The sequence below is a fragment of the Oryctolagus cuniculus genome, chromosome 1, assembly GCF_051225735.1.
Source record: "Oryctolagus cuniculus isolate XC-2025 breed Fujian yellow rabbit chromosome 1, ASM5122573v1, whole genome shotgun sequence".
Lineage (NCBI taxonomy): Eukaryota > Metazoa > Chordata > Mammalia > Lagomorpha > Leporidae > Oryctolagus > Oryctolagus cuniculus.
In genome coordinates this window covers 137,893,651-137,914,120 of record NC_142867.1, presented here as the reverse complement: position 1 = coordinate 137,914,120, position 20,470 = coordinate 137,893,651, and the positions used below count along the sequence as shown (strand labels likewise).

Genomic DNA, 20,470 nt, shown 5'->3' with positions numbered 1-20,470 from the left:
TTATTGAAATGAGTACCAGGGCTGTAGGAATCTGGTTATCTTTAGGCATAAAGATATTTCTTCCTTATTTCTTCCTTAGTTAAAGTGTACTTTAACAAAACAACCTCTTTCAAATATGGTAGGAATTTTCCAGTAGATAGAACTCTGAGTGAGGCAGGGCTACTTGACCAAACCACACACCTACTTCTCAAATACACCCGAGAACCAGGTGGCTGAGGGAGCAGGGACTAAACTCTCTCTCCTTGGAACAGGTACCAACACTAGACTTTAGTTTTGACTGCAAGCTCACTTTTTGGCTAAAGCCTTTGAAAATGCTCTTTTAACAGAATGCAGAGTCTGGATGAGCCCTGGACAGAGGAAGAGGGGGAGGGCTCAGACCACCCATACTACAACAGTGTTCCCAGCAAGATGCCTCCACCAGGGGGCTTTCTTGATGCTCGACTGAAAAACAGACCCCATGCTCCTGACACAGCTCAGGTGAGTCTCGGACTTTTCCGTTTGATGGAGACTAGCTGAAATTTTGTATTTTCTTCCATTTTGGTTCAGACTGACATTCTGTTCAGTGTTTGACACAATAACACACCAGCTTTCCTTCATTGGCTTTCACAAGCATACAAAGAGTAAATGCTACTTTTTTAACATTACAAGGCATTGGCCCAATGCTCTGGAAGTACATTGTGTCTCTGATGTATGGATCTGGGGTCTTCTCCCTCCCAGGACCAATCCCATCATGATGTGATCCTAGTGAGGGGAAGACAGACTTAATGCTTTTAAGAGGCCTGGAGTGAAGAGTGGTTATGGGTTCTTAAACTGATGGGAATTACGTTCTTCTGTTTTATTCATTCTCCTCATTTCTCTCTAAAATTCTAGTAGGGTGACTGCTTTCTAGAGTCATGTTTCATTATAGAAAAATTTCAGTTTACTCTACCTTATGTCAGTAATAATAGGGTCAATAAAAATGGCAACATAACAATGAAATCAAAGATCTGACAGGAAGAGGAATTTCTTGGTCTTCACGGAGTAGACTTGCCCAAGTGTGAACCATTATGGTTATGTGTATTGGGTGAGAGGTGCCGATGGTCCTTGTCTTATGATGATTGAACTTACAATTTTTTTTTTTTTTTTACTTTATGATGGTTTTAAAGAATGATGCATTTAGTAGAGTAAGAATTGAGTTTGAATTTTTCCCCGACAGTGCTATGTGGTCCCATCCTCGCTGGTGACACTGGGTGGCAGCAGTGAGCCTAGTTTGGGGTCAGTCCCGTGGTCACCAGGGGAGTTGCCTGAGGGTTTACAGGGTGCTGTGCTGTTGAGCTGGGATGTACAGGGGGTGTCTAGGGGAAGCAGTGCATTGTGGACAAATACTCTTTTCAACTGCAGAGTGGGTTTGTTGGATTTACAATAACCCTATCATCAGTGGAGGAGCGACCGTATGTCCTGACATACAAGTGCCCTCTTGCTGAAGTTTTTCTGAGACATGTTGAATGCTATGACCGTCTATGGAGAATTCAATTTTACAGTTCCACATAGGGAGGAGTTTTGGGGGTTATAAAAACAAGGAGGGGTGCATGTGTTGTTTTGGTGGAGATGCAGCCTTTTCCTCACGTGCACACATATTAATGCCAACCCTGAGACGTGAAGGCAGCAGAGAATGCAGGCATGTCCCATCTCTGTGGTCCTGCCTCCGTCCTGTGGCATTCCAAGACGGGGACATGGGAAAAAGTGATTCTTCTGTTTATTCACATGTGTCTGCAGTTTGCAGGGAAAGAGCAAACTTACTACCAGGGAAGACACTTGGGAGACACATTTGGCGAAGACTGGCAGCAGGCACCTGTCAGGCAAGGTGAGGAACGTTTATGAAAAATCCCTCCACCTAGTGGGGCACCCACTTCCTGTGGAGTGGCAAGGTGATTCCCTGGAAGCGTTTGCTGTGGGTAGTGTATCTGTCTGCATTGTGTTGCTGTAGTGATATTACTATTAAGTAAAGTTAATTAATGGGTATTAATTTCTTGTGAAGGCAGGGCCCCTCGCTGACCTAATTAGCTTTCCTTGGGCTCTGCCTCTTCAAGGTCCCACCTCCTCCCCACTACAGTAGTGGTCAAGCTTCCAGCATAGAAGCTCTGGGGGACAAGCCACATCCAAACCATGGCAGGAATGCAGTAGATTCCTGACGAGAGCATAGAACTGGAAACAATGACTGTCACAGATCCAGTGGTGCCTCCTGCAGCACCAGGTCTGGTTCACATTCCGTCAGCACTTACTTCCCCTGTGCACCTGCGACTGTCACTGGAAGGCGTCCTCTGGTGGAGGACAATTTCCTTGCCCAAGGCTGCTGAGCAATGGACATCCCAGAAGCACCCGTTGATGCTTCACGTTTGAATTGGGGAAGTGACTCCATTGTGTGTTTTCTTCCATTTCCAAGTTCCTGCTGCCTCTCCTCCTTGTCTCATCCCCTTCTCACCTGCCCTCCACCCAGAGTCAGCTTCGGGAAGAACATAACGACACTTGCCCTTGGGTGGGCATTGATGACAGAAGTAGTGCCAGGGCTATTGGTCTCCTGGGTGCTTTTAGAGGATGCTTCCATGTCTTAGCACCCACGACAACAGACACCTGCAGCACACCCTGAGAATAATCTACCTGGAACTGTGTCTAACTATCTGTAATCTAGATGCCTAAAAACAACTTAGATACATCAAGCTATCACAGTAACAATTTAGACAGAAGGAAGAACTAACTGCTAACTTCTCACATAAGTGTTTATTCGCTAGGCAGTTATTTGTATCCATTCATATATGTGTATCTATCATCTATCTATAAACATCTATCAAGTATCTATCACCTCTCAATTACTCATCTATCCACTATTAATAAATTATCTACTATTTATACCTATTATCTAGCTAACCATTCATCTATCATTTATCTATCTAGTTATCACCTATTTATCTAGCATCTATCTATCTATCTATCTATCTATCTATCTATCTATCTATCTATCTCTACTTTAAAGATGTGTTTTGATTTCAAACTTTTTTGCCCTCCCAAACATTTTTATACATTTTTCAGTAGCTCCCAATCCTGACTTCTAGATGTGTAGGTTCTCAGGCGATGGAGCCCCCTGGTGTGTCTGTGCATATGAATTTAACATGAGTGTGTCCACCTGCCCTGGCATAGCACCCGCTGCCTCTGTCTTTAGTTGGGAAAGTTCTGCCCGAAACTTATTCACTAGGCGTTCGATCCTCCCCTTTTAACAATTAGTTTGTGAAATGCTGTTCTGAGCAATGACTTGTTTGCAAAGTATACAAATGTTTAAGCTGTAACTAGCTGCTCCTAAGCAAGGTTACATAACCCAGAACAGCCCCTCTAACATAGAAATTCCATGTGGGACTAGGAGCTTAGGATTTGTACACTTTGAGCTTTCGTGGGTGTTGTTGCCTAGCAGAGAAATATTTGCACGGCTCCTCCTTCTCCCTTGGGAAGCAAAGGTTGGGTGCCAAAGGGCTCTTGGGAAAGCTCTTCAAAAACCCTGAACCAACAGCATGCCAACTCTGTAGGGCCAGCTTCACCACACCACTGCCCATAGGCTGTGACAGACACGCTCCTTCCAGAAACGTGTGTGCCACAGATGTTCTTGGGAATGTTTCTGTAAGTGGATTGGAGCCAGGGCACATACAGAACAAGTGACCCAAGCAGGTGTTCCGGGGCAACAGCTCTGAGTGACAGAACAGGCAGGATCCCCAGGAACCAACCTCAGCCACCCTACTGGGGAAGTCCCATCAAGGCCATGTCCTCGATCACACGCCTGTCCCAGACTCAGCAGTGCCGGCTCTGTTTTGTAAGGAAGGCGTCTCATTCTAAACACAGCCTGCGTGGTGGTGCTGACACTTGACGTGAGGCTTGTGGTTCTGCTCAGTTCTTTGATTTGGGAGGATTTTGTAAGGGATAGGATATAGGGCACCTTCTGCCTGCTCAGCTCCCATAACCCCAGGGCAGCGAGGCTGTGAGTCCTCGGTGTGTCCCTGCGTGATCCATGTGCACCCTGACATTGGCTGGAAGATCCCACGTGGATGTGAGCGACTGGAGAGCATCCTAGGCAGGACACAGCCGTGCGCTGTGACAAGCTCAGAAGAGGGGCCTTCGTCCACTTATGCAAACATGTACTCTGCAGCGAGGATTTTCTAACTGGGGGATGGTGGCAGGCTGACTACAGAGTCTCCACTGGTGCCGCCGTCCTAACAGGAGAGGGCTCATTCTCTTGTTGCAGGGTCCTTGGACATCTACAGCACGCCAGAAGGGAAACCACACATGGCCCCTGCGGGAGAAGTACCCACCTACGTCAACACCCAGCGCATGCCCCCACAGGCCCAGCCGGCGGCCACCAGCAGCGCAGAGAGCAGCCCACGCAGGGACCTCTTTGACATGAGTGGGTTTCCCTTTGTCTCTGGTCTTTTCTTCTGAGGTTGCTTTGTCCCCTGCCTTGTAGGAGGGCTCTGTGACGTTATTGAATTTTCTGCCAGTAGGGTCTAATGAGTAGTGCTGATTACCTGTCCATTGCTGGGTGGGGGACCAGGCCTGGGGAAGGCTTTGAGATTACAGGGCCCTCTGCAGTCGCGAGGCACAGCCGCCCCGATTCCTGCTTTGGGGAATTGACTTTCCTCTTGAGGATCGGCAGGTGTATTGAGACCCATGATACATAAGGAAATGGGTCCATTTATTTATCCATTTAAATAGTAATTGCTACTAAGTGCCAACTGCCATGTCCTTGTCTCCCAGAACTCTCGCGACCTGTGAAACAAGACGAACCTATAAATGAGAAATTGCAATATGCTCCTCTCTCACGAGGGTACTCCCTCCTGCCCTCTATTTCTTTATTTCTATGTCTCTCTGCCCCCTCTCCAAATATTTGTTAAACACCTGCCATGTATCAGAAGTCTGGCTACTTACTGGCAATGTAAAGGAGCCCCCCCTCCCACATCTTACCAGGCCCTGGAAGACTAGCAGGATCAGTAGGTGGGGAATGTGGTGTAGACGGCTAGTTTGGGGGATGTGCACCATGGATGTTCTGTTCATATTTCTCTTCACTTTCTGGTCGCATTGATTAGGAGAATGAAATCATTCATGAACTGATTCATGAGCATGGAAATTGTTGTTAAAGAATTTGGGAAGAGTTCCCGGAGCGGGGGGGGGGGGGGGCGGGGATCACAAAGAGCTTTATATCCTTGCATTTTCTTTCTGAATTCCTTGAGAATTGTCCAAGCTTAAGAGGGTGGGGAAGAGATCAGCACTGAAGGAGATTCTACCACATATTAGGCATCTCTGATATTTTTTCATTTTCACAATGACTTTCCAGTAGGTATTATTAAGTCTATCACTACCCTATTTTACAGAGAAGGAGATGGAGAATGCTAGAGGATAAGTAACTATACCCCCTTTTAAAAAAATATTTCTGGGGCTGGCACTGTGTCGTAGTGGGTAAAGCCACTGCCTGCAATGCTGGCATACCAAATGGGCGATGGTTTGAGACCAGGCTGCCGCACTTCTGATCCAGCTCTCTGCCATGGCCTGGGAAAGCAGTAGATGATGGCCAAAGTCTTTAGGACCTTGCACCCATGTGGGAGACCTGGAAGAAGCTCGTGGCTCCTGGCTCCTGGCTTTGGATTGGCGCAGTTCCGATCATTGCAGCCAATTGGGGAGTGAACCAATGGATGGAAGACCTCTTTCTTTCTCTGCCTTTCTTTCTCTCTCTGTGTAATTCTTTCAAATAAATAAATAAATATTTAAAAACATTTCTTTATTTTATTTGAAAGACAGAGTTGCAAGAGAGAGGGAGATGGAGGGAGAGGAAGACACACACACACACACACACACACACCCCTTCTGTCCACTGGTTCACTCCCCATATGACTGCAACAGCCAGGACTGGGACAGGCTGAAGCAGGATCCAGAAATTCCATTCAGATCTCTCACATGGGTGCAGGGGCCCAAGTACTCCACCCATCTTTTGCTGCTTTCCCAGGTGCATTAGCAGGGAGCTGGATCAGAAATTGAGCAGCCAAGACATGAATCAGGGCTCATAAGGGATGCCAGCGGCACAGGTAACAGTTTAAATTGCTGCGCCCACAACACCAGTCCAGTAACCTTAAAGGACAGCCTCACTGGTCAAACACTTGCTGTCGTGGTATTGTAAGTCACAACAGGGATCAGAGCTTTTCTGCTGAGGCTGCATTGTGACACCAACCCTCTGTTTGTCCTCAGCCAGTGTGGCTTCCCAGACACTGGACTCCTGATTCGACTCACAGAAATCACCCGAGTGAGAAGAGCTGCAGAATCTCAATATTTAGAGCCACTGTACAGATAACCTAATCCAATTACTTTATTTTAAAAATGTGGAAACAGTCCAAAAAGGTGAAGTCACTTTTCCAGGATGCAGAGCAAAGTTCTGGCTCTCTGAACCTCTGCCCCAGGCATTACAGTATCTCCCCACTGCAGTTCAGTCATTGTGTTCATGGTTAGACCATTTTCACTAGTTAATGTGGTCATTTTACCAATGACTCTTGGCTCTAGAACCCAAGGAGAGTTAGATTGTGCTGATTTTTGAGATGAGAAAGATGAAAACAAGAACCCATTTCCCATCAATTAGTTTCTACACTTGCTCCCAAAACCAGAGAAGAGAAGAACACAGATAAGATGTTGGAGAGGCCAGTGCGTGCTGAAAAGTCTGGAGATGAAAAGAGCCAGCATTTGTGTTGTTATCTTAAACCACTAGAGTGAGATAATGGTGTTGGTAATAGTTATGATGATAATTTGGATGGTGCATTTGGTGATGCTGATGCTGATGTAGTTTGTGATCATGTTGGTTATGGCGGTGATGACAATGATGATGGTGATGACAGTGTAGATAGTGATGACAACTGTGGGTGGTGATGATGGTCATGGTGATGATGATGTAGATGGTGATGGTTATGGTTCTGGTGATCATGATGATGGTGATGGTGACGGTGATGGTGATGACAGTGTAGATGGTTCTGATGACTGTGGATGGTGATGATGGTCATGGTGATGATGATGTAGATGGTGATGGTTATAATTCAGGTGATGATGATGGTGATGGTGATGACAATGTAGATGGTTATGATGACTGTGGATGGTGATGATGGTCATGGTGATGATGTAGATGGTGATGGTTATGGTTCTGGTGATGATGATGGTGATGACAGTGTAGATGGTAATGATGACTGTGGATGGTGATGATGGTCATGGTGATGATGTAGATGGTGATGGTTATGGTTCTGGTGATGATGATGATAATGATGGTGATGATGATGGTGATGACAGTGTGGATGGTGATGACGGTCACGGTGATGATGATGTAGATGGTGATGGTTCTGGTTTTGGTGATCATGATGATGATGATGATGGTGATGATGATGATGGTGATGGTTATAGTGAAGATGATGATGATGTAGATGTTGATTATTGGTTCAGGTGATGATGACAATGATGATGCTGATGATAATGGGGATGATGTAGATGGTGATGGTGAAAATGATGGTGCTGGTGTTGGTGATCACCATGGTGTTGGCAGTGATGATAGTACTGGCGATTAAAGTGAATGTGGGGATAACGGGGATGAGGACTAAGCTGGTGATAATAGCAAAGTGTTGATAGTACAGAAACAGTGTAATATAAATTTTCTACCAATCCAAGTAATCAGAAAACTAAGATAAAAAAGGAAAGCCTGCAGACTTAATTTTAGCCATTAGTTTTAACCTCTTTCCCCACCCCCACTGCCCAGCTAAATCTGCACGAGCTATAGCAAGTGTCAAGAAGACCTAATTTTGGTTTCATTTATTCACCTCATCTCCATCCATTGTCTACTGACATTTAGCAGACTGAGCTTAGTCTACAGCATGTGTTGGATATTCAGAATGTGAACTGCGTCCCGGGAACTGTCCTGCCCAGGGGAAGACCGTTCCTGGTGCTTACGCTGTCCAGGGTAGGCAGTGTGGTCCAAAGCAATCCTCAGAATCCCTGGCACTTGCAAAGCACTGTACATTTTCCAGGGTGCTTTTAGCATATCCTTATTTGAATATCAAACATAGGGATTTAATCAGACACGCCTAGCTGCTTCTTTTGCCACTGGTAGAGCAGCAGTCTCACCCTTCTGATGCTCTGCACTGAGAAGTGTGTTCCCAAGGGGATGAAGCCAACCTTGGTCTCAGGCACTCATGCAAGAGACTTTTCCACAGGGGAGCGAGTGAAGGTCAAAGGGAGGCAGAGCTCTAGCCTAGAGCAAGTCACGTAAGAGGCACTCAATACATGTGACTACAGAATGTTTGGTGCAGAGATTTTGAAATGAAACTTTGGTGAGTTTGGTTTATGTTTTGCATGGAATCAAAGCTTTGTGGCTTACTGTGTCCTGTAGCAGTGACAGGTTTTTATACAGAAATTGTTAGAGAGGTTGGCTGATGTTCCAGAGAGAGTAGATGGGACACAGTGTACATGGCCTCTTACAGTGCGCAAAAACGAAGTCTTTCTACAAAGCTAGACAAGAAGGAACCTGAGTCCTCGGCACCATGCACGCCTCCTGGCTGTCTGGGGAAAAAAAGCAGACTCATCAGAGAGAGTCACGACAAAATTTGGGCTGTGCTTCTAAATACATGTTACGCCAAGTCTTATCATGTTACCAGCCGTTTATTTTCCTTACTTTTTTTCTTTAAAGGTTTATTTATCCATTTGAAAGACAGAGTAGCAGAGAGAGAGAGAGAGAGAGAGAGAGAGAGATACAGAAACCTATCCACTTGTTCACTCCCCAAATGGCAGCAGTTGGATCTGGGCCAGACTGAAGCCAGGAGCCAGGAACGCCATGCTAATCTCCCCCGTGGATGGCAGGAACTCAAGTACTTGAGCCATCATTTTCTGTGTCCCAGGCACATTGACAGGGAACTGGATAGGAAGCAAAGTAGCCAGGACGCAAACCAGTATTCTAATGGGGTGCAGATGTCCCAAGCAATGGCCTAACCCACTGCACCACAATGCCCACCCCTGTAGTGTTTAATGGAAGAATTGCCTTTGCATTTCTGTCTCTCACATTGTGTTTTTATCACTCGGCCTGCTCGGGACTGACTTTGCTGGCAAATGTTGTTGACAGAACCTTTTGAAGATGCTCTCAAGAATCAGTCCTTAGGGCTTGTGTTGAACAAGGCAGCCTCCGTGGAGTGCATCAGTCCTGTCTCACCCCGAGCTCCGGATGCCAAGATGCTGGAGACACTGCAGGCCGAGCCTTGGTACCAAGGAGAGATGAGCAGGAAGGAGGCGGAAGGGCTGCTGGAGAAAGATGGAGACTTCCTCGTCAGGAAGAGCACCACCAACTCCGGCTCCTTCGTCCTCACAGGCATGCACAACGGCCAGGCCAAGCACCTGCTGCTTGTGGACCCTGAAGGCACGGTGAGTGCACAGCCGTGCAGGTCAGGGCCTGCCACGTCCTGGTCACTCCTTCAGTAGAGCCCAGGGACAGGGGACTTAGGCCTGGTCAGGGCCCTGTGCTAGTTACAAAACTTGCAAAATCGTCATGGTCCAGTCTGAAAGCCTTGACACCCTTCTTTTTTTTTTTTAAATCTATTTTATTTGAGAGGCAGAGTTAGACAGATGACACGCTGATCCACTCCCCAAGTGCCCACGGCAGTTGAGGCTGGGTCAGACCGAAGCTGGGACCTGGGAACTCAGTCCCATCTCTCAGGCAGATGGGACCCGACTATCTGAGCCATCATCGGCAGCCTCCCAGGATGCACACTGAACAGAAGCTAGAATCAGGGACCAGAGCCAAGAATTGAACCCCGGCACTCTGATATGGGCAGTGACCATACCACCTGGCGGTTTAACCGCTAGTCCATTTCACGTCCTTTAAAATGAACAAGTACTGAAACACTGGATCACTATGTGATGTAAAAAAAAAAAAAATGTTGTGTCCCTAGTTCATGTCATATTCAAAAGTACCTTCAGCTGGGATTAAAACCTAATTATGAGGGCAGGTGTTTGGCTTAGTGAATGGGACGCTGGTTAAAATGTGTCCATTCCAAATGAGAGTAGCTGGGTTCAATGCCTGGCTAAGTCTCCCAGTTCCTGTTTCATGCTTTGGTTGCGCTCCTGAAGGTAGTGGTGATGGCTCAAGTAATTGGATTCCTGCCACCCACATGGGAGACATGGATTGAGTTCCTGGCTCTGGGCTTCAGCCCCCAGCTTATTCTGCCACTGTGGGCATTTGGGGAATGAAACACTGGATGGGAACTTTGTCTCTCTCTCTCTCTGCCTCTCAAAAAAAAGAAAAGAACCTAAGTGTGAAAGATGTAACTATAAAGCTATAAAGGGAGAACATTTTCTTCCAAGTAACATCACAGTGGGCAGGAAGTTTAGACCCCTGGGCTTTAGGTATTTGTCTCAAGTGCAATCACTGAGCTTTTTGTGTGAAGCCTGCAAAATGTGATGTAGCAGTAGATAAAGCCCCCAAGGATTAGTCTCTTCTCACTCAGAGGAGCAATGCCTTGTGACGCTGTTTGGCTATCATTGGCATTACAACTGGGTCCGAATAATTCCATGAGTTCAGCTGAATTTTCCATCTTCCAGTCAGTAGATACATTTGGCTTCATCCTGGCCACAGCCCAAGTAGTGCTGCTGGGTTTAATAAATGGAATGAAATCAACCTGGGCACTGAGTAAATTCCAGGACTGCTGCTTAAAACCTGGCATCCAGTGAAAACAGGAAGGCAGGGTAGGGTTGTCTGAGCAGGACTTGAGAACATGGCTTTTCCTGACTGATAGGTAGGGGTGGAACTGTAGCCTTCAGTGGGACTGGCACGCAAGGTAATGGTGGATGGGCTGGGGTGCAGGTGGGGCATCGGGGCAGGGTTACCGCCCAGACTGAACTGCCCATACAGCTCAGCTCTTGGCCCTCTGAACACCTGGCCCTACCTAGTTCCAGTGGGGCAGCTGCCTCGAAAGGACAAAATGTAAAGTCACCACTTCCCCCACGCTACCTGCTCTCGTTTTTCTTTTTCAGTATCTATGTCATGTGCAAAAATGTATATTTTTTTGTCTATGCTTTTTAGAAATCTGCAAATGTGATATTGTTCCCTTTCATTGTTTCCTTTTTCCTTGAAGCACACTGTGGGTTTCTGCCAATGGTGCTCTCTGCATTGGGTCATAGCTTTGGAGGGCTGCACAGGGTCCCCTCGTGCACACACTCCACGTCTCTCACTGAGCTCTCTTGAGAAAAATACCCAAGCTGCTGCCAACCTCCGTGCGTGTTTTCCCTATACCAGGGATGGTCTCTCTGGGCAGGTACTGGGGTGTTTTAGATCATAGGGTATGGGTACATTTAATTTCATAGGATTTGCATTTGCTTCCAGAATGGCTGGGCTTCTGAGCTACATACCAGCAGACTGGGGGGCCCCACATCCTTGCTATTTCCTGAAATTGGCTCTCTAGTTTTATTAACTGGATGTAAAGAGGCAAGGGATATCTCATTGTTGGTTTTATTTATTTATTTATTTATTTTCTTTTTTTTAACTTTTATTTAATGAATATAAATTTCCAAAGTACAGCTTATGGATTACAATGGCTTCCCCCCCCCCATAACTTCCCTCCCACCCGCAACCCTCCCCTTTCCCTCTCCCTCCCCCCTTCCATTCACATCAAGATTCATTTTCAATTCTCTTTATATACAGAAGATCAGTTTAGCATACATTAAGTAAAGATTTCAATAGTTTGCATCCACATAGACACACAAAGTGAAAAATACTGTTTGAGTACTAGTTATAGCATTACATCACAATGTACAGCACACTAAGGACAGAGATCCTACATGAGGAGTAAGTGCACAGTGACTCCTGTTGTTTATTTATTTTCAATTTTGGTTGTGCTACCTTGGCAGATTAGCAGATTTCTCCTGTCAATTTTATGTTTTTGTCTTTTCCCTCTGTTTTTCTTTTGACTTTCTGATTGAGTTTTTTGGCAATGGAATTTCCATATATATTCTCTTGTGCTTTCCACCTGACACTTTGTGATGTTCTTTACCAAACAGAAGTCTTTCTTGGGAACGTAGCAGAATCTGTCAGTTTTCCCCTTAGCGGCTTTGCGTTTTAACACCTGCTTTACGAACCACAATATCCCAGGATTTGATGTTGTCTCCTATCAGCTTTATAGCCCTGTCGCTCACATCTGGTTTTCACGCCGACTGAAGGAACTCTGGCATATGAGACGAGAAAGGGACCCAGCATTTCAAACTTCTCTGTGTAGTGCGCCCGTGTTTCTGCCTCCGTGGACCAAGCCATGTGTCTTCACTGAGCTCCACGACGTGGAGTTCTCTCTGAGTGGGCCCCATCCCAGAATCTCAGTTCTGTTCCAGCGGTCCGCTCCTGATTCCTTGTGTAAGTGTGGCAGGTGCTGTTGGAATCTTTCAAGTCTCCAGCAAAACACATGCCGGAATCTTGACAGGATGTGCATTGAACATGTGCATTCGTTTTCGGAGGAACAGATGCTTTTCAGTCCTGGACCATCAACCGCATCCATGATGGGAGTCCCCACATACTCGGCTTATAAGATGTCTTTTAGTGCTGTTTTAAAATTCTCTCCAGAAAGTTCATCTGTTTCCCGTGGTAGGTTATTTCCTGGTGCCTAGCTTTAGTTCCTTGTAAATAGGTGTGGTTTGTAGTGACTTCCTCAACCATGACTGCTGCCCGAAATCTTGGTGACTCCTGCGGTGACACAGGATCACAGGTCCCGCCTCTGCCAGTTCATCTGCTGCCTTCTGAGATCCATCCGTCCATCCCTACATCGCATCCACTGAGCAGGAGTGCCTTTACGTGTTGACTAAGAGAGGAACCTTTGTAAGTTCCCACCCTCAGAGGGAACATTTAGATGGTCTCTGGTTTCTTTTTTTTTTTTTAATTTTTTCTTTAACATATAATTCTTACCCATTTTTATGGGTCAGAGTACAATATTTCAACACATATACAACAGCATAAATGGATCAAGCCAGACCACTGGCTTTTCTATCTCCTAGATGTTTCTTTGGGTCTGGAGCCCATCAGTTCATCCTAGAGAACCTAGGGCTGTGAGCTGCAGTCATCCCACCCTGCCGTGGAACTGCGGTCCTTGTTACTTCTTCTGTGTTTTAGCGCCTTCTCTCCCACCCCCACCAGACCCCTCCCCAACTCTTCCCAGCCTCTGGAAACCAATGTCCTACGCTCATGCCAACTTTTAAAGACTTAAACATCTTTAAAGATTTAAACATCTTAAAGATTTAAACATCTTTAAAGATTTAAAATCTCCCCATATGAGAGAGAGGGTGCCCTGTTTGTCTTCCATGTCTGTCTTGTCTGTATTCTGTTAGGAATTTCAGCAGGCTTTTGGGAAATTAGCAGCCTAAAGGACTTCACTCATTCATTCAACAAATACGTATTGAATGCTGACTAAATATAAACGTTATTTTTAATACTTGGCATACATCTGGACCAATTTAAAAAGAAGATCTCAGCTCTTGTGGGACTTACACATTAACCACCTGATTACTTACGTCACACCTAGGTGTTGAATTTTATCAAATGTTTCTCAGGGTTTTTCTAGATAATAATGTGATGTTTTTGCTTAAATCCATGAATATAGAAACCTACAGGAGTAGATTTTTCTGATGTCGCAATCCTGTCATAAATTCTGTTTCTTCCTGATGTGGTTATTGGGAGATATTGTGGCTGGATTTGGGAACCTAACGTTGTCCTTAGGATTTTTTTTTTTTTTTTGAGTCTCTGTTCCTAAGTGAACCCAGTCTTAGCTGTCTGCTGTTATCACTTGTCTGTGCTCATCTGTGGTTAGCAGGGTGGCCCGGTCATGGTAACCACTGAAGAAGAGCTAGGCTTACTCCAAGCAAAGAGGGTAGTCTTCCTTAACTGATCTCAGACAGAATCCCCTGGACACTCCCCACTCCTTTACCCTGATTTATTTCTGCTTTAAAGTGCTTACCACAAAGTTGCTCACTACTTGGCTGCCCTTCTCCCATTGGGCCAGACTTGCCATGAGGGTGGTGACCTTGTCTGTTGTGCCAAGCCCAGCCCCGGCAGTAGTGTCTGGCACGTGGCAGGTGTTCCACAAGCATTGGGTAGATGAGCTCCTAGAGCAGCCCCAGCTTTCGCAGGTCAGGGACTGAGAGCCAAGGTGTAGGATCACACATGAGCTCCTCCATGGGACCAGCCCAGGGCCCTCTGGGCTTGGAAGGCTCGCCTGCAGTTCAGTGGTGGCTACCTAAAAGGAAGCAGGAGAGAAGAATATAAATCTGTCAGCTGGAGATTTTAGTTATTTAAGAAAACCAAAAGTTAAAGTTTAGCTGAATTTGTCATGTCATAAGCCGAAGATACCAAATGGGTTTTGTTCACGTAGTCTTTATAGACCAAAGGATAACTTTAAAAGAGAGACGCACTAGTAATGGCACATGTATTATACATTCACAGAGCGGTATCCAGATGGTGTCAAAAATCAGGAGGAAATAAAGTGACGGCAACATGGTTAAAGCAGGTGTCTAGGCGAGCCAATACTCAAAGCTGGGCCACCCACGTGATTTTAACTCTGCAGGAGAAATATGCAGTGCCATTGAGAAAATTTAAGTCCCACCAACTCAGGACTGTCCTTTGCGGGGTAGGGGGTGGGGGACTTTTAGCTGGATCTGATTATCTAGTTTAATGGATCACACGGAGGACAACGTTAGCTGAGGAAGAAAATGGAAGTGGAAGACTTAATTGCTAAGGTAATGTCACTTCCTCGCGCGAGGACCCTAAAATAGACGATGAGCACATTCTCTTCAATATTTATTCATCTGATTTTCATGGCAATTGGTTGGTTCCTGACTATGAAGGGAGAACTTGGCAGAACAGGCTAACTCCGAGAAATAAGGACGCGACACAGTTCTGCACGGCCATCACCCCACAGCCCGCTCACCGCGGTGCCCGCCCACGGAGCGGAGGTCACCGGCCCTCAGCCTCCGGGGCCAGGTGTGGAAAATGCCACTGTGAGTAGCAACTGAAAGAGCCGGTGATTGGCTCTGCCAGAGGAGCCCAGAGGCAGAGTCTGGGACGCTTGTTTTTGTGTTTTCGGCATCTCCACATGATTCTGCAGCCCTCCAAGTGTCTAAAATTACTCCCTGAGTCACTCGGCGCTGACTCATCCTCTGGCCTTGTGGGGCCCGCGCAGGGAGGCGCGCGCTGTCGGAAGGGCCTTGATTCCTGGGTCTCAGGTCACCGCCCACTGGAGCTCATCACAAAGCGAGGACAACAGTGCTCTTCCCCCCCCCCCCGGGGGGGGGGGGCTTAGCAAAGCACCAAGTCCCCTCACCCCGCTGCATCTGCACAGCCCTTGTTGTTCTCAACTCCTCGAGTCTGGATTCTTAGGGGCTTCCTCAGCCCCGCCCACCGAGTCCCGTGCGCGCCGCTCCACTCCCCGGGGCCCCTGACCCTTGGATGACTCGGGCCGCAGGCCGTGTCCATCACGGTCCATTTCCCTTCTCTTGCTCTGTCTCAGAGGACGGGAGGGCTGCAGGAGGCTCCCTGGCTCTCCCCCAGCAGGTGCCAACCCCCCTCCTGATCCACTGAAGCCCTGGAGGATGGAAGCTGCCCAGAGCGAAGTGGAGCCCCCACAACTTGCCTTTTCAATGTTTATCCATTCGATTTCAAAGACGCAAACAAGATAGCACCGGCAGGCCAGCAGGCCGCGTTGGGAAGCACCAGCTCCTCTCCTGCCCCACCCTCTGAGAATTCTCTTCCCAGCTCTCTGGGTGGGGCCACCCTACTCCACAGTAGTTTAGGTATTGTTTCTTGATGTTGCAAAGGGAAAGCTAAAGTATAGGTCACTTTTGCTGCTGTTTTCTTTTTTATTCATTTATTTATTTATTTATTTTAAGATTTTATTTATTTATTTGAAAAACAGAGTTACAGAGAGGCAGAGGCAGAAGGGGAGAGAGAGGTCTTCCATCCACTGGTTCACTCCCCAATTGGCCGCAACGGCCGGAGCTGGCGCCGATCCGAAGCCAGGAGCCAGGAGTTTCTTCTGGGTCTCCCACGTGGGTGCAGGGGCTCAAGGACTTGGGCCATCTTCTACTGCTTTCCCAGGCCATAGGAGAGAGCTGGATTTGAAGTGGAGCAGCCGGGACTAGAACCAGTGCCCATATGGGATGCCGGCACTGCAGGTGGTGACTTTACCTGCTACGCCACAGCACCTGCCCCTGCTGTTTTCAATTTTCAGCAAACTCTTAGATAATGTAGTCCTTGCTCTTGTGATTTTAAACACATCAAACCTCTTCCTTGTGCCATCAGCATAGACAGCCACAGCCGGTGACTTCGTCCCCTGCCCCGGGGGAACTGGCCCTTCTGATCCACCTGTATCCCAGGTCTATTTGGAGTATTTTTAAAAAATTATTTATTTATTTAAGAGGTAGAAAGGTGGAAGGAGGGGAGAGACAGAGAGCAGGCTATCTGCTGGATTCACTCCCCAAATGCCCTCAACAAGCTGAGGCCGGGAGCCAGGAGCTCAATCCAGGTCTTCCGTGTGGGTGACAGGGGCTCAGTCATTTGATCTGTCACTTCTGCCGCCCAGGTCTGTATTAGCATAAATCTGGAGTCAGGAACCAATGCAAGGAATCAAATCCAGGTATTGTAATGCGAGGTGTGAGCCTTTAACAGCTAAGCTAAACTCCTCACTCCTTGGAGTCTCTTAGAAAGTCTGGAACATAGAACGTTTGTCTCCAGAATCTCTGGAGGGTGACTTGCCAAGCACCCTGTCACCGCTGACTCCTGGGGGGTGGGCGAGCTTGCTATAAGACAGGTGGTTTTCCTGCATAACCACGTCCACCCTCAAATTCAGGACTCAACCGTGATGCCACCCCTCCTGAGGATCTCATCCTCCCGAGCCCGTTTGGGGACCACCCACTGCCCCCAGCCACATTTCCACGGCAGACGGAGCTTGCTCAGAATCATGCACTGTGTTTAACTGCCCTGTCTGTGGCCTGCTTCAGCCCCAGACACTTCCCAGCTTGGATCCCTGTGCCGTGTCTTGGCTCTTGGGCTCAGGTTAGCGTCTCGGCTGCTGTCTCACAGCAATGCCTCTGCGTACGTCTCCCAGCCTCCTGCCAGGTGGGAGTGACGGATGACGGATGCTCTTCACACGGGTCACTTCAGCGGTCCTTCTAATTCAAAACTGCATAACTGGCTCATCTTCCTGTGCTTTGTCCTGCAATCAGTCATTTCTCCAAAGGCCCCCTGATCCCTTTCCATGGAGGATGGTCTTTAGAAATCAAGACTGACTGCTATTGGGGGTGTTGCTGGTCACAAATACTCTCAGTGGACACAGTTAAGGTACACACATGTGTACCCATATACACACATGTACACCTATTATACCTCCATACATATGTGCACACACACATGCACCCACCCCACACACCCTCACATATACACCACAGATGCACACATGCACACATATACACACATACACATTCATAACATATATACACAGTTTATTACATTCACATATGTACACCACACATTCATACACACTACTCATTCATGTACACACGCATTCACACATACACACATACATAACACATGCACAATATACATGCACAGCCCAGTGCATACACATATTTATACCACATGTGTGCACATACACATATGTACACAGTACACCCACACAGAAACGCACACACATGCATGCACACATAGAAGTTAGTACCTGTATTTGTTTCTATATTTATCTGTATGTATTGGGAACCATGAGTTCACTAGTCTTCCAGTTCCCAGTGCGGTCTCCCAGAGTTCGTCCCAGGCTCTCCTCTCTGCAGGTGGAACTCTCTTCTCCCACAGTGAGTCACCTGACTCCTGCCACCCTCCCAGTTTATTTTGTTGACTCCTGTGTGGCTGCTGCCCGCTCCTCTTCCTGGACACTGTGCTCACCCTGCTGGGCTCCAGCTCTCCCCGGCCCACCCTCTTCCAGGCACTCTCCCCTCCTCCTGGACTGTGAACTCCAGGGCTGGCCCGCCCAACCTTCTGCTCTCCACATGGCCTCTGCTCTCTCGTCCTGCTGCCTGGAGCCCAGGGCCACTGGGGTCACCTGCAGCCCTGCAGTGTCTGTGTGTCTTGCTTGACTCTGGGCCTGGCAATGGGCAGGAGCAAGCATGGAAAGGAAGGGGAGGGAGCTCTTCAGAACACTCTGCCGCCTACCACAGGCCCAGGAGCACTTCAAAAATGGGCAGTGAAACAGAAGTAAAAAGCGATTCTAAGTCTGGGGCCGGTGTTGTGGCATAGTAGGGTAAGCTGCCGCTTACCTCGCTGGCATCCTAGATTAGAATACTGGTTTGTCTCCCATCTACTCTGCTTCTGATCCAGCTTCCTGCTATGTGCCTGGGAAGGCTGCAGAAGATGGTTCAAGTACTTGGGTCCCTGAATGGAGCTCCAAGCTCCTGGCTTAGCCCAGCCCTAGCCCTGGCTGTTGTGGCCAGCTGAAGAGTGAACAGTGGATGGAAGATCTCTCCGTCTCTCTGTGTGTGTCTCTTCCTCTCTGCTACTCTGTCTTTCAAATCCTGTTTGCAGTTGGTACTCCAAATGCCCCAGCATGCATCTCTACCAATGAGAACTTTTTTTTTAACTTTTATTTAATGAATATAAATTTCCAAAGTACAGCTTATGGATTACAATGGCTTCCCCCCCATAACTTCCCTCCCACCCGCAACCCTCCCCTTTCCCTCTCCCTCCCGCCTTCCATTCACATCAAGATTCATTTTCAATTCTCTTTATATACAGAAGATCAGTTTAGCATATATTAAGTAAAGATTTCAATAGTTTGCACCCACATAGAAACACAAAGTGAAAAATACTGTTTGAGTACTAGTTATAGCATTAAATCACAATGTACAGCACATTAAGGACAGAGATCCTACATGAGGAGTAAGTGCACAGTGACTCCTGTTGTTGACTTAACAAATGGACACTCTTATTTATGGCATCAGTAATCACCCTAGGCTCTTGTCATGAGCTGCCAAGGCTATGGAAGCCCCCTTAGTTCACCGACTCTGATCATATTTAGACAAGGCCATGGTCAAACTGGAAGTTCTCTCCTCCCTTCAGAGAAAGGTACCTCCTTCTTTGATGACCTGTTCTTTTCACTGGGATCTCACTCGTGGAGATCTTTCATTTAGGTTTGTGTGTGTGTGTGTGTGTGTGTGTGTGTGTGTTTTGCCAGAGTGTTTTGGCTTTCCATGCCTGTAATACTCTCATGGGCTTTTCAGCCAGATCCACATGCCTTAAGGGCTGATTCTGAGGCCAGAGTGCTGTTTAGGACATCTGCCATTCTATGGGTCTGCTGTGTATCTCGCTTCCCATGTTGGATCGTTCTCTCCCTTTTTTATTCTATCAGCTAGTATTTGCAGACACTAGACTTGTTTATGTGATCCCTTTGGTTCTTAGTCCTATCATTATGATCAATTGTGAACAGAAATTGATCAGCGGGACTAGTGAGATGGCATTGGTACATGCCACCTTGATGGGATTGAATTGGAATCCCCTGGTATGTTTCTAACTCTACCGTTTGAGGTAAGTCAGCTTGAGCATGTCCCAAATTGCACATCTCTTCCCTCTCTTATTCCTACTCTTATATTTAACAGCGATCTTTACTTTTGGTTGAATACTGTAATCAATACACAGTTATTCTCAAGTGTTGAAGCTTAACTGAAAAGTGATCGCTGTAAATATAGGAGTGGCAATGAGGACTTTTTTAAAGATTTATTTATTTGAAAGGCACACCAATGAGAGAGGGAGAGGGAGAGAGGGAAAGAGGAAGAGAGGAAGAGAGGAAGAGAGGAAGAGAGGAAGAGAGGGAGAGGGAGAGGGAGAGGGAGAGGGAGAGGGAGAGGGAGAGGGAGAGAGATCTTCCATCTACTGGTTCACTCCCCAAATGGCTATAACAGCCAGGTCTGGGCCAGGCCAAAGCCAGGAGCCAAGAATACCATCCAGCTCATCTGCATGGGTGCAGGGACCCAGGAACTTGGGCCATCTTCTGCTGCCTTCCCAGGTGCATTAGCGGGAAGCTGGATTGGAAATGGAACAGCCCAGCTTCAAGCCAGCGTACAGGATGCAGGCATTACAGGCTGCAGCTTAATGTGCTGCATCACAACGCCAGCCTCAACAAAGGCATTCAAAAGCCCATAACATCATTGCTACAGACACAAAAATTAAAAATAATTAACGTTGTCCCATACCCAACATGTTCTGACCTGAAGATGCTCCTTTTACTAACATGGTGCACACGTGCGTGTAGTCGCGTCTCTCAATGCTCTTTCATCTCCTGCTGCTTTCCTTCCTCCTTCCCTCCACACCAGTGATTGGTTTGGAAAATGGGACTTTTGTTTGCAGAAAACCCCATGTTGTCTGGCTGCTGCT

The 20,470-nt window shown here is 47.1% G+C and overlaps 1 protein-coding gene and 1 long non-coding RNA gene across 8 annotated transcripts in view; one reads left to right on the top strand and one right to left on the bottom strand.

Moving 5' to 3' along the window:
- Positions 1–20,470, top strand: part of SHC3 (SHC adaptor protein 3) — a 182,763-nt gene that overhangs the window by 135,646 nt on the left and 26,647 nt on the right. For 6 of the 7 annotated variants that reach the window (XM_089315803.1, XM_089315802.1, XM_070065791.2 and 3 more), the window contains 4 exons: positions 327–477; positions 1,756–1,843; positions 4,265–4,423; positions 9,152–9,447. In XM_089315803.1, the coding sequence (XP_089171929.1) occupies positions 327–477; positions 1,756–1,843; positions 4,265–4,423; positions 9,152–9,447 (694 nt within the window). The remainder of the gene's footprint in view (positions 1–326; positions 478–1,755; positions 1,844–4,264; positions 4,424–9,151; positions 9,448–20,470) is intronic. The other variant, XM_089315808.1, reaches the window with a different exon arrangement.
- Positions 11,710–14,290, bottom strand: LOC149128660 (uncharacterized). The gene is made up of 2 exons (XR_016222798.1): positions 14,016–14,290; positions 11,710–12,866 (listed from the first exon to the last, which is right to left on the bottom strand). It is a non-coding gene; the product is annotated as an uncharacterized LOC149128660 (long non-coding RNA).